Source organism: Podarcis tiliguerta (assembly GCF_965153285.1).
Source record: "Podarcis tiliguerta genome assembly, chromosome: 1".
Taxonomy (NCBI): domain Eukaryota; kingdom Metazoa; phylum Chordata; class Lepidosauria; order Squamata; family Lacertidae; genus Podarcis; species Podarcis tiliguerta.
Window position 1 is genome coordinate 35,689,287 of NC_139534.1, and position 13,789 is coordinate 35,703,075.

Genomic DNA, 13,789 nt, shown 5'->3' on the forward strand with positions numbered 1-13,789 from the left:
GGAAACAAGAAGTGTGGACCTGTAACCAAACACTGTGGTGTAACCCTAATGGCTATGTCCTACCTCCACTTTTAGAGGTAGTGTGACTCTGAATATCAGCAGCTGAGAATCATAGCTTGTGTGCTTCTCATAGCCATCCGGTTGGCCACTCTGAAAAGAGGATGTTGGGCTGGGCTAGATGATCCAGCACATTCTTCTTAACCCCAACGCTCATTACTTACTCTAGTCTAGAACACACTCTGCAGTGCAGTTTCGGGGTCTGAAGATACACTTTTTCATAATTTCCCTCCAAATTATCTCCATAATCCTTTTTTAAAGGGATACAGATCTCTTCCCCTCTCTGATCCTTCTCCCCTTCCTCAGGCTACTAAAACTGCTATGGGTTGGATCAGGCAAATACTATTCAAGTGATGTAGGAGGCCTTTGAGCATGTTCAGTCTATCAGGCATCGTCTCCTCTCTCCTAACCAATATTTTTCTGCACACCTGGTTCCAAACCTGGACTCATGGTTCAGCTCTTCCAAATCATGAGCTGCAAACCATAAGCCATAACCTTACGTTATGGCTTATGGTTTGCCTCCTCTGTGGGAGCCCACCTATTTTGCTTTGGCTTAAAGTTATATGCAAAGTGAGCCGCCATTGTGTTAGCCAATTATCTTAACAACCTTGACCTTCTGAACCATCTATCTATCACTATAAAATACATAACTATACGAGAAAAACCAGCTATATCTAGCAATGTCCAAAGACTTTTAAAAGGAAACAATATCTATAACCAAGCTATAAGATGCTGTTCTTGCTTTCATTGGGGAAAAGGTTGGTAGAAGCATGAATAAATAAATAAATTGCATCTCAAAATAGAAACTTTCCATTTCTTTCTCTTGAAGGTGCCCCATGAAATATATACCTAAAAAGACACGGAAACCATCATTCAAAATTTTTAGATACCAGCTTTTAAAGGAAACATACCTGCTTCAGGACTTGTTCGACTGCAACTGCTCACAATGCTGTTTGGTATCACTTGATTGGAGGGTGCTTGGATTCGTGGCTGAGTTGGGTTCAGATGTAGTGAGTTTCCTAAAGTCATTCCAGGTTGACTGAGCACCCCACAATTTCCACTAGCTTGCATCTGATTTATTAAGCCTGCAAGATGGTTGTTTGGGCCAGGACTAGTACCATGGCCAAAGTTAGTGTTTGAATTCTGGCAGTGCATACTTTCTCCTCTTAAAGGTAAATCTTGTGCCAGTGAATTATGAATAGTGCCAGAGTTCATATTAGTGTCTGTAAAATGCAGCTGGTTAGCAGAGCAAGGCAAAACAGTATTTGAGCTTCCACAACCAGAAGTACTATTGCTGCTCATATGAGAACTTTGACAGCTCATGGATTGAAGTAACTGGGACATAGACGTAATGGGAAATGAACCTTGATTCTGTTTTCTTATCAAGTCAGGCCCAGATTTAGGAACTCCAGAACTATCCAACTGAGACTGCCTAAGCAAACTCAACACGGTAGTGTTTGGTGGTTTTCTTTTCCTCAAAGGGTCTTTTTGTTGAGACATAAGCTTATCTCGTAGTGCTGCTCGACCACTTTGCCCTTCACTTGATGGTAGAAGCATGTTAGCAGTAGGAGGAAACATGGTGTTTAAAGTGCTATGTCCATCATTGTTGCCACCACTGGCAACAGTTCCAGAATTGCTACTGCTGTTGCTATTGTTACCAGCAAGTTTATTTTGATTTGCTAGCTGTGCTTTGGCTGCTGCTGAGAGTAAACTACTAGCTGGAAAGGAGGCAGCATTGTGCTGGTTCAAGATCTGATTTAAAGGCATTCCCAGCAAGCCAGGCTGACTTTTCATGGGCCCACTTCCAGCAGATGCAGATGGAAAAACTGCATTGTTTGGAGGATTCAATACATTACTCATTCCAGCAATCAATGGGTTAGGGATATCCTTATACTGATGGAGTCCATCAGTCTTTGTGGAAGGACTTGATGGCATGGATGGCCTAGGAGACCCTATTGTTGACCTTGGTGATCGAGGAGGAACTTTAATATTACTACAAGATGACTGTGGTCCTACTGGAGGCATCATGAAATTTCCATGATCAGATGATGTGGAAGATGAGCGTGATCTTTGGGGCGAAGCCTCAATCCTTCCAATTCCAGATCCCATCATATGAACCGGTGATGTTACTGGGGAGGGTGAGAGGGAGGTTGAAGCAGCATGCTGAACTCTTTGCACATGACTCCCATGGTTTGTGTGACCAGGCTTTACAGTTGGCAAAGGGAGATTACTTGGCAGAGGGACAACGGCTGGAGGCATGCTTACATTCATCACAGGTACCTGAGAGTGAACATTTGAGTGATAAGTACTTGGATTAATGATAACAGGATTCTGATTCACCGGTTTGCTAGGAATGGGGTCAAGAATGCCAAGCGGATCCTTCTCCGAAGTTAATGGCTTTTTCTGAAGAGCACAGGAAGGTGGTGGTGGTGGAGGAGGTGGAGGAGGGCCTTGAGGTGGTTTGTGGTGAAACATTGCTCGTGGCATTTCCATACTAGCTGAAAAATTACACATGGGTTTTTTCATTACTGGACTTTTTGTGGTCAGGGTTGGGGAAAGAGGTATATTAGTCCTTCCAGCCATTGCACAAGATGACTGCACAGGAGAACCATGTAGCATTACTGAAGGTGGGGACAGAGGAGTTCTGTTCATGTGAACAGGACTAGAGTTGGGTGCTCCATGAAAACTGGAATTATTCCTCGTGAAAATATCTGGACTTCCAAGAGGGTCTGTCCTTGGAGAGATGGAACCATCTCCATATATTTGTGATCCTGATGAAGCTGGACTAGGCATTCCTCCATGGCCGCCACGATATGGAGATTTCTGTCCATGTTCATTACTGCCCAATCTCTGCCTGGGATAGACAGAATGAAGTTCTTGTTGTTGGTTTGCAGTCATCTCTTGCACATATAGCCTTCCCATGGCATTTGAGGACCCCATCATCAATTTGAAAGGAGTTTTACATTCTGGCATCACAGAATTGGTAATTCCTTCATGTGATTTATTCCTCATTGATCTTGGAGTTGCTGCTCGTGAAGGTACTATTGGAGTTGCACCTAAATAAAAAACATGAGAGGAGAGTTACTATTGTGGAATGAAATGAAATATAACAAAAGAGAATAATTCCCCCTCTCTGGACAGAACTGCATCCAAGTACATTAAACACAAAATTCTGTAATGTGCCATGGTCTTGCACCAGGGATTATGGTAGGTAACCTATGCCATTTATTCCTATGCCAGTCTTCACTAACCTAGTGCTTTCCAGACATTTTGGACTACAACTCTCATCAGTCCCAGCCAGCACTGTTTCTGTTCAATAATAATTTAGGGCAATATACTTATATCAAAATGTGACCTACCATGCCTTATCCAGGCCAGCAGCTGCATAACCTGCAACTATCAGTTTCCTGAGTTGCCTTGGGGCTGCTTAAGACCTATCTGCCCCAAGAGAAGGCAAAAATGCCCAGGGCAGGGACTTCATTTCATCAGCTCCTAATCTGACCCAAGAATATTTTGCAACATTTCCTTATTCTAATATTTATGAACTACCATGGGTGCCTTGACAGAAAGGCAGCATATAAATATAATAAAATAAATAAATGAAATAAAAAACTTTCAAAACAGCCAGCTATTAAAAAGGAAAATTAGGATATTCCCTGCTGCGGTAGGATATTGATCTTCAGTACCTGGTTGTACTTTCCCAACTTTGTTCTAGGCCAAATGTGGATGACTGAAGGAGGAAAGCTGTGTGGCACTAAGCTATAGGAATGTTTGGGAGGGCATGAACTTATTCCCTCTATTGACACTGAACACGGAAGGCCCAAAATGGGTAATTGCATAGGAGTGGGTACCAGTGGAGTGCAGCTGGCTAAGGATGCTGCATTTTGATGCCAGGTTTGGTGTGTGCCTAGAATGTCAGCATTTCCCCAAGATATGGAAGTTCCACACTGATCTACCTATCTATGAAAACACACACATATTAAGCTCTTTTGCATTGGGGTAGAATCACAGAGTTGTAGAGTTAGAAGGGATCCTGAAGGTCATCTAGTCCAACTCTCTGCAATTCAGGAATCTCAACATACATGACAGATGACCATCCAACCTCTGCTTAAAAACCCAGTCCTGTCCACTTCCAACAGTTTGACTTCACCCCCAAAGGTGCACGCCTCCATCGTCTTCCGAGACAGATGGATGCCAACTGTCTACTCTTGGCTAGCAGTCTCTTCTCAGTCTCCAGGAAATCGATGTTCCAGAACAGTAGCTACCTGAGATCCTTTTAATTTTAAGTACCAGAGATGGAGCATGGGATCTTCTGCACACATACTCCATCAGTGACCCATGGCTCTACTAAGATATATGATCCAGGACCTAGGAGGGGGTGATTTAGGATTAGTGGAGTAAAGTGGAATGGCTCTGCAAGGTGTAAAAAGGACATATGACCCTCTAAAATCACCTCATAAGATTTGATAGCTTAACATATCTATTTTTTTTAATAAACAACTTTTGAAGATTAATTCTCCCTATTACATTTCTTACTTCTGAACATTAACATTGAATTTCTTCCTCCCACTTGTGAAAAGCCAAACTTACTTGTTCCACCACCAGGGCTAGTTAGAACCAATGAAGGATGAGGTGCTTCCATGCTCTTATGAAGTGTGGCCACTGCAATAATTTTCCTTTTATGGATGCATAGCTTAGTGACATCTTCATCTGCTTTAACATCTTCAGCTGTTCTTTGTGTCACAGCAACTCCAGGATCAAAATTAAATACCTTAAAAATAATGACAGAAACACTATATTATGATTTTTTGGGTTAAGAGACTAACACCCCCCCCCCAAAAAAGTAAGCGCCTCTCATTTTCTTCAAAATCTGATTATATAATGGGCATGTTAGAGGAATCAAAATTCAAAACATACAGTGGAGGCACACTTATTCTAAGCTGACCTTGTAGTGGATGACGACTGGAGAACCAACAGCTCTGCTCAAAGTTCTGCTGGTACAAATTGTGGTACCTTGCATAAAGAAAATCCCACTACCCCACATCATCTCATGAAAACTCCAATTTGATAACATTTCCCTGAGCACCTCCTCCCAAAACGTGTACACCTTTGTATAGGCCCAGCACATTTGCTGACGGGACCCCCAGCGACATACAGCCCTACAATCAGGTGCGGGGGGGGGGGGGGAGCACTTAAAAAAACCCCACGTATTTTTTATTAAAGATTTCTTGGTTTACAAAAGTATGTGCAGTGTCTCTTTTTTCAAGTTACATTTTCTACAGATCAGTTTCATTTGTTGAGACATTAGTATTATATTAAGAAGAAAAGGGAGGGGGAGAGGTGGAGGGGGCCATGGTGAGTGGGGATGGGTGGCAATGTTTCTATTTTACTTAATGTATGTGTGGGGTTTTGTGTCAGCGTCGCGTGTGCAGGTTCTCTTTGCTATTTGCTTGTCTTCCTTTGGTGGTGAGAGAGGTTGGGGTTGGCTTAAGGTGTGGTTGTTTGTGATTGGCTGTGGTGAACTTTGTTTCCATGTGTGAGTGGGGTGGGTGGGTGTTTTTGAATCAGGTTAGCCAGATTGATTTGTATCCTGTTGGTGGATTCTTCTCATTGTCTTGTTGGGCTATGTATGTGATAAAGGGGAGCCATACCGGGGTGAAGGCGTCTTCTTCCATTGGGGGGCAGCACTTATGTGGGCAAAGTGGAGTATAGACCCCATTTTTGTAGCATTTTCAATGCCATTTCCTTTATTCAGGATGATATGAATTTAAAGGGAAACTTGCTCCACGTGGCTGTCAAGTCTGCTTTGTCGGATATTTGACAGTCACAGATTCCTACATGAGATGCATGTAGTGCTAGTATTCTATACAATTTGGGAGACCAGACCATGTTCCATTCATTCAAATTTAAGAGTCATTCAAAAGAAGGCAACTGGTTTACTGCAATGTGCTCTATGTGGGGCTTCACTCATGCTTGATCCTGAAGCTGCTGTCAGTGTACAATACTGCAGTGTAGAATTGCTGACAGAAGTAAGGCCTTGTCAGAATATAACACCTGTGCTCAGAGATCTGCACTGGTTGCTTCCTGACCAAGTTCAATATCTTACTGTTAGCATAAGGTAAAGGTAAAGGGACCCCTGACCATTAGGTCCAGTCGTGACCGACTCTGGGGTTGCGGCGCTCATCTCGCTTTATTGGCCGAGGGAGCTGGCGTACAGCTTCCAGGTCATGTGGCCAGCATGACTCAGCCGCTTCTGGCGAACCAGAGCAGCGCACGGAAACACCGTTTACTTTCCCGCCAGAGCGGTACCTATTTATCTACTTGCACTTTGACGTGCTTTCAAACTGCTAGGTTGGCAGGAGCAGGGACCGAGCAACGGGAGCCCCCCCCCCCCCGTTGTGGGGATTCGAACCGCCGACCTTCTGATCGGCAAGTCCTAGGCTCTGTGGTTTAACCCACAGCGCCACCCGCGTCCCTACTGTTAGCATATAAAGCCCTTAACAACTTGGGACCAGTTTACCTATGAGATTACTGTACACCCCCCCACATACACTCCCGACCGCTTCAGTTGGCACTACTGCAGGTGCCACATAAAACCCATTCCACATTGGTAAGAACTTAACCATTTAGTGGCAGCACCTGCTCTTTGGAACTCCCACTGTATTATTTTGCGGTGCCTGATAAAAACATGTTTTTTTTAGGCAAGCCTACCCAGATGCTTAGAAAGTTAATGTAATTTTAATCTGTTTTAGTATCTTAACTTTTGTATGTTTTAAAGTATGGTTGTGATTCTTTCTTGATTTTCCTGTTTTATCTTTTTGTAGATATCTTTATCTTATTTTGTGAATAAATAAGTTCACCTTGCTTATTCTGCCTTACTATATATTCTTCTACCTTGGGTCATTGCACACTCTTCCTTATCTACTACTGTATATCTGGCAAACTGAATTTCTAAGAGAGTTCACACAAACTGCTACTAGGGAGGAAACGCAGGAAAGAGCACCACTGCAGGAAAAAGAAAGCAATGGACAAATTGTGGTTTTCAAGGCCACTACAATTTTGCTGTCCACTACTCTACTGTATAGGGGACGTGGGTGGCACTGTGGGTTAAACCACTGAGCCTCTTGGGCTTGCCAATCAGAAGGTCAGCGGTTCGAATCCCCGCGACGGGGTGAGCTCCCGTTGCTCGGTCCCTGCTTCTGCCAACCTAGCAATTCGAAAGGACGTCAAAGTGCAAGTAGATAAATAGGTACCGCTCCGGCGGGAAGGTAAACGGCGTTTCCGTGCGCTGCTCTGGTTCACCAGAAGCGGCTTAGTCATGCTGGCCACATGACCCAGAAGCTGTACGCCGGCTCCCTCGGCCTATAGAGCGAGATGAGCGCCGCAACCCCAGAGTCGGTCACGACTGGACCTAATGGTCAGGGGTCCCTTTACCCTTTACTCTACTGTATAGTATTGATTTGATATATAGCACATTGTTTTTAAATGCAACTGGTTATTTATTAATGGTTTGATTATTTCTGAATTTGTCATTATGTTAATTAGATGCTGCAAAGCACTCTGTGATCTGGTTGATGAAGATCACAGAATGATGAAGATAAACAAACAAACAAACAAACAAACAAACAGAAAACAGAATCCTTGTGTCCTGCAGACCACTGGCAGTAATAAGAACACAACTGCTGCAATGTGGAGTTATCATGGACTGGTTGGGATGCAGAGGAATGATGGGAGGAGTCAGCTGGGGAACCAGAGCCCAGAGCATGATGGTGGGACAATGAGGAGTGGTCAGAAGGAGAAGATTGGGAAGAGGAGGCGCCAGAAGTGGAGGCAGTAACAGGGCTTAGTGAGCTGGGAGAGTCTGTGGCAGAGAGAAGTCCAGAATCAGATGCAGAAGCTGAAGCAGGGGAAAAGCAGGGGAGGAGGGAAGCAAAGAGGCAGAGGTAAGTCAGGCTGGAGAAGAGTCATGGGTGTCTCCCCTTCCTGCTGCGACAAGCTCCCGTCACCCAATGTCTCCCTGAACCAGAAGAGGAATGAAAAGTACAGAGGATACATTGGCTGTACACAGATACAGTATCCGATTGCTTGGAAAAAAACCCTGAACAGGCAGGGACTTAAGATGGCTGTGCGGGGGGGGGGGGGTAGGGACTTTCAGTTTCAGCAACTGATCTATGGGGCGAGACCTACTTTTATATTGTGAACAGCCCTGAGATCTATGGATGAAGAGTTTTATACAAATAAATTTACTTACTTAGCCTACTAAATAAATAAATACACTGAGCATTCACCTTTAAACAACTGTTTAGATTAATTATGCGAACCACGCCAATAAGTAGTGCATCTTGTTTTCAAAACGGTTTTGTTTCTAATTAATGACTTTTAAAATCTTACAACAATATATTTAGTTCAACATATATTCATTTTTCATTCAGTATGTTCACAGTTATCCGATTTTACCTTGGGAAGGATGAGGGGACATTCTAAACCACACTTGCATGTTCCATCAGTCAGCAGATACGTTTTAACCTGCTCCAAACAGGACAATAAAGACCCACTAGGACTGAAAGAATAAGAAATATGTAAAATATGCACATTAATGAATATTGCTAGAAAATACTTCACATACAATTGATGTATCAGTTCAGAACGCACGCATGCGTGCACAAACACAGAGTACAGCTTCACTATTCTGCAAAAGTTTCCACAGAAAAGTTAATGTAATTTCTGTTCAGAACAATACATCAAACTTACTTTTCTCTAACCTACATTTTAACAAGAACTCAAGGCTAGGCATTTCAAAGTTGCTCCATTGTTCTCTTGGATGTTGCAGGGTACCAGCTTGTCTATTAATGTATAATGCACAGAATAACATATAATGCACAGAAGGATTGAGGAACTAGTACACACAGAGGATTAGCTTCACATTTCGTACTGTTTAAAAGAGCCTACAATCTCAAGAAGTTCCTATTTCAAGTAGTAAAAGGCTTTCCTCCAAATAAATAAAGAAGAAAAGAAGAAGTGTAAGCTTAGACAGGCTTTTTAAAGACAAGTTTATTCCAAATTGATAGCAGGACCCAAGTCCTACTGTGCAACAGACATTTAATAGATATAGGTCTGCCTAAAAAAACAGTCACAAACCCAGCTGGGGAAACTGATGTTTATCTGAAATGATTGGAAATGGTCTTAGAAGACAGTTCTTTAGGGATATAGGAATATGCTCAGTCTTTAAAGTGTTTCTGGGCAATGAGGTTGCTCCTCTGAGTAAATGTGTTGGTTAGATTGTATATAGCTGATGGTAATTCAAGCTCTTACACAAGGAGCCACTACTGGAGAAAGTAAACCTTGGATAAACACAAATTAGGTAGAAACAGATAGATAGATAGAAAGATAGGTGATTGATAGATAGATAGATAGATAGATGGGGGAGGGGAGAGAATTATATTTTAATCTATTCCATCTTTTCAAGCATTAGCAGTTTTGTTGGGCCTGTGTATGGAGAAATTCCAAGGAAGAATTTGCTTAACTGGGAATGGAATGGAATGGGCTTTCACATTCTGCAATATCCTTCTGAGCTACAATTTTTTAGGCCTGTCTTAGCATCTAATCTTATGTACCCCAGGAGCGTAGATGAGAGGCCACAGGATGCAGTGGAAGTGCTTCTCACCCAGTGGGGGAAGGGGTAGCAGCTCTGACATAATTATTTTCCACCTGCATAGGGAAAGTAGAAACTCCCCTATGAGGAATGATTACAACGTGTGTGTGTGTGCGTTTTAAGTTTAGAGAAAAGGCAAGTAGGAGGAGATGAGCTGGAGATGTAAAAAAATTTGGTGTGGAGAAAGTGAATAGAGAAAGGTTTTTCTTCCTCTTGCATACCACAAGAACTTGGGGACAACCAATGAAGTGGGATGTTGGAAGATTCAGGGTGGTTAAAAAAGTTCTTCTATCCAGGCTTTGATGTCTGGTGAGGTAATGCATTCCAGGGTTAGAGAAAGAGGACTCTGGCTATCAAGTCACCTTTCGCGGAATTACTTAAACAGAATAACTTCCTATTCCAACATGCATGGGAATGCTTACCTAATATACAGAACTCCATTTTGATCTACCCGCCGTTGCCAACCGACTGGGACTTGTACTGCAGGCAGCCCTCCATCTTTGTCCCCACCGTCACACTCCTTGCCTCCATTCATTTTTTTTGATACTGCTTATGCCTCCTCGGAGATATCAACAATAAGATGATATCCTTAGTCTATATGTCATCATGGCCTTCAGAAGGCGGCTGCACAGCACAGCGATTCCCAGTTTGTACAAAATGCATTGGGAAGCTCTGGCTCAGTCGATAAAATCTGCCATTTTTGTTGTTGACAAGTCAGTTGCCCATTCTGATCAATATTAAGTATGAAATGTTTTATTCCTTATGTAGCCATAAGGATATCCTAAATGGGTAAAAATGAATGTTTCCAACTTGGGAAAATCATAATCCATTAATGCTCTGTTACTGGCCAAGAAGAGATTAAAAACGTTTACTTCTAGTTCAATAGCATGACTCCAAGCTTGATGACTGCCAAAGGTAACTTGTATTTTGAGAGAATAAGTCCCATTTTTGAAGATTTGTCACGGCCAAGAACTCCAGGTATTAAATCCTTTTTATATGCCACATTCTTTTTGTTTCCTTGTCTTCTTCCATTCATTGTCCAAGGAACTCCTGGACGCTTCTTGTGATTCTCTCATGATGATACAGCTCCAGTAGGAATACCTGATGGGGGACAAAACACAAGCAGCTAAGTAATATTACCATTAAAATGAAAGTAATGTCTGTTATCTGTTTGCTCTGATTGGTGCACTGCAGAGGACAAAAGTGCAACTCTTAAATAAATTTTAGTAAAAACTTAAAGGAAACACAAAAGGTGGAACAGGGTCCAAAGCTCTGCACAACCTAGATGACTTAGTATTTGTGTTTTCCCCCACACCTAGCACCTCCTCACGAACCAGAGTTGAGTTTCAAAAGCAGTTTGTGGTATCACATAATTCTAGTGTTTAAAGGTAAGAAGTCAAACATGTGTTCAAGCATGCCTACAGAAACTGTTTAAATCTTGGCTGTATTGAGAGATAGAGAGAGAGAGAGAGAGATTAAAACTGAAACATGTGAGAATGCTTAAGAATTCAAGAGAAAAGACAGGAATAAAGATTATATTAGGCAGCTTGGATGAATATTGGCCTCTTCTTTTACACTTTCAAAGGGAATTCCTACATTTATTCATTGCTTTGCATGAAAGTATTTATGCAACTGCAACCTGGTACGTTAACACATTGTAATCCTAATCTAATTAATTCTGCAACAATTTATTCCATTACAATCTCAAAATAGAAACACTAGTCTACAGAAACTTTGAGCATTCATTGAATTTCTGATTACGTACATGAAAAACATCACACTTCTCCCTGTGCTGAAGCAACCTACAGGGCTTACAGGACAGATAGCACAACTTGCGCACAGACCTAAGTCTTTGCCAGAAATCAGATACTATCCCCATATTACATATACATAGATCGATGATTTTCACTCATTAGTCGGCAAATAAGCAACTAGTTTTTAATATATATTAAAACAAACACATGCACTGGATCATTTCAAGAGATATAGTTTCTGCAACAGATGCAGGTAAAACACATTAACCACAGCTTGCTGCATGTAATTGCTGTGTGCATATTTCAGGTTACGAGTGATTATATTTACCCTTTAAACCTTGCTTTTTACCTCTCCCTACGCAGGACTGGTACACTGAAGTACTAAGGAAGAAGGTGAAAAGTCCTGCAGTCCTGGAGGGAATGTGAGGAGGTGTCATGGTCCCGAACCAGGAATCCTCAGTTGCAGAAGACTCCCACAAAAGCAGCCTTTTAGGCTCTAGGGCCAGCAGTTCCACATACTCCCCGAACCCCAAGGAGAAACTTCTGCCATGGGGCTGAATGGACTGGAGACTCATTGGAGGATCAGGAAACCCCAACAAGCTCTCTTCAAAGTAGTGTGAAATCCCATTGCTTATATTAGAAAAAAAAAGTCACCAGCTGCAGAAAAAGGGAGTAATTCTTTAACTGGCCACATACAGGAATCAGAGGCAGGGTTTCCACCATGACTACCTAGTGCAGTTGCTCCAAGATGCACTGAGACAACTTGTGGTTTGGGCCTCAGCTGTAGGACCGCTGAGCACAGTCCAGCCCCAGCCCCTTGGTGTTTGTACAAAGGCCTGGCTGCTCCTTGCCTTACCTTCCTATCTTTTCCACAACTCTGGGCCTACCGATTTCCATCTTGCTTGGGCCATCACCATCCCTTGGGGTGGACATCACCATGGATCAGGATATAAGGACTTTGTAGGCAGGCAACTACCACTTCAATGTCAGCAACCAGGGGAATGAGAAGGGCTGGAAAGAGTCACAGGGACCTAATGAGAAGTGGGGAATTAAGGCTGGATAGGTCATCACAAAGGAATGTAAGCAGTTGAGATTCATTTATTATTATATGTAAGCTATCTAGAAGACCTCTCTGGGTTGGAAGGTAGGGCAGAAACTGAAATAAAACAAAAGGACATGTTTAAGCATAAGTAGTATGTCCTTCAACTATCTTCTAGAACACACTCAAGATGTGTGCACAATATGTTTTTTATTTATTTTACAGACCAACGTCTGCTATGTGTGCTACACTTCACTTGGAAACCAGCCCAGAATGCTGCCTTATATCTCAAGAGGTGGCTTCCATCCTGTCAAGGTGGCTGAGAAAAGGGAGAATGCTACACACGGAGACACACAGAATAGATACACAAACTACTACAGATTAGTCTCTGAACTGACAGCAAGGCACCAGGCACCAAACATCTCCCATTGCTTCAGGCCCAATTCACTAAGCCTAAGACAAAACAGGTGATGCTGCAGTACCCTCAACTGTATAGCCACAAACTCTTTCCCCCACATCCCAGGACCAGAAAAGGCTCCTGGACTTGATACTGCCTTTTTTTACTATCAAGTTTTACCGACTGGATGAATGGTGTGAGCCTGTTTTCTGAAGCACTGTTTTGGGCTTGAGACTTCTCTGTGGGAAAGGGGCTATAGCTTAATGATAGAGCTCATGCTTTGGATACACAACATTCCAGGAAGAGCTGGGAAAAACTTCTGCCTGAAAATCTGGAGAGCTGCTTCCAGTCAATGTAGCTGGATAGACAGAGTCAGAGCACTGGTCCAAGGTTGCTCTTTATGTTCCCATCTTGGCTGTGAGTCCTGGCAGACCTGCTCCCTGACCTGCAGGCCTTTCCCCACCTGGCCTGGTACGGCCCTGACACTACAGCCAGAAAAGGTGAGGCTGCTGCACGGACTCTTGGGGTGGGGAGTTGTTGTTAAAACTGTGTTTCTGGAAGACAATCTTACTCAGCTACAAGTGATCGCCAAAGAAAGAAGAAGAAGTTGGCAGGGGGCTTGTTGCTGCTGTTGATGTTGGTTCTTTTGCATCTATTTCAGATCTTGTGATTTACGTGGAAAATATTCAGTTTGGCTGTCCATTTTTAAACGTTTTGTTTTTTGTTTTGACTACTTTTGTTATGTTGTAGTTATGTATTTTTTCATGTTGTAAGCTGCCTTGAGCATCGTTTGAAGTGTGGAAAGGCAGCATACAAATAAAATGATGTGCAAGGATAACAACAGGAGGACTCAAAGAAGGAACTTTTGGAAACTCAAGGCAGTAGAAACA

The 13,789-nt window shown here is 42.6% G+C and overlaps 2 protein-coding genes across 5 annotated transcripts in view; both read right to left on the bottom strand.

Moving 5' to 3' along the window:
- The window catches only part of KIF5C (kinesin family member 5C), a 312,660-nt gene that overhangs the window by 182,878 nt on the left and 115,993 nt on the right, over positions 1-13,789 (bottom strand). The window lies entirely within an intron of this gene.
- Positions 1-13,789, bottom strand: part of MBD5 (methyl-CpG binding domain protein 5) — a 101,501-nt gene that overhangs the window by 27,811 nt on the left and 59,901 nt on the right. For 2 of the 4 annotated variants that reach the window (XM_083405286.1, XM_083405284.1), the window contains exons 3-7: positions 12,320-12,474; positions 10,132-10,810; positions 8,515-8,617; positions 4,648-4,828; positions 969-3,113 (exon numbers count right to left, since the gene is read on the bottom strand). In XM_083405286.1, the coding sequence (XP_083261412.1) occupies positions 969-3,113; positions 4,648-4,828; positions 8,515-8,617; positions 10,132-10,244 (2,542 nt within the window). In that variant the 5' untranslated portion in view covers positions 10,245-10,810; positions 12,320-12,474. The remainder of the gene's footprint in view (positions 1-968; positions 3,114-4,647; positions 4,829-8,514; positions 8,618-10,131; positions 10,811-12,319; positions 12,475-13,789) is intronic. The other 2 variants (XM_083405287.1, XM_083405285.1) reach the window with 1 other exon arrangement.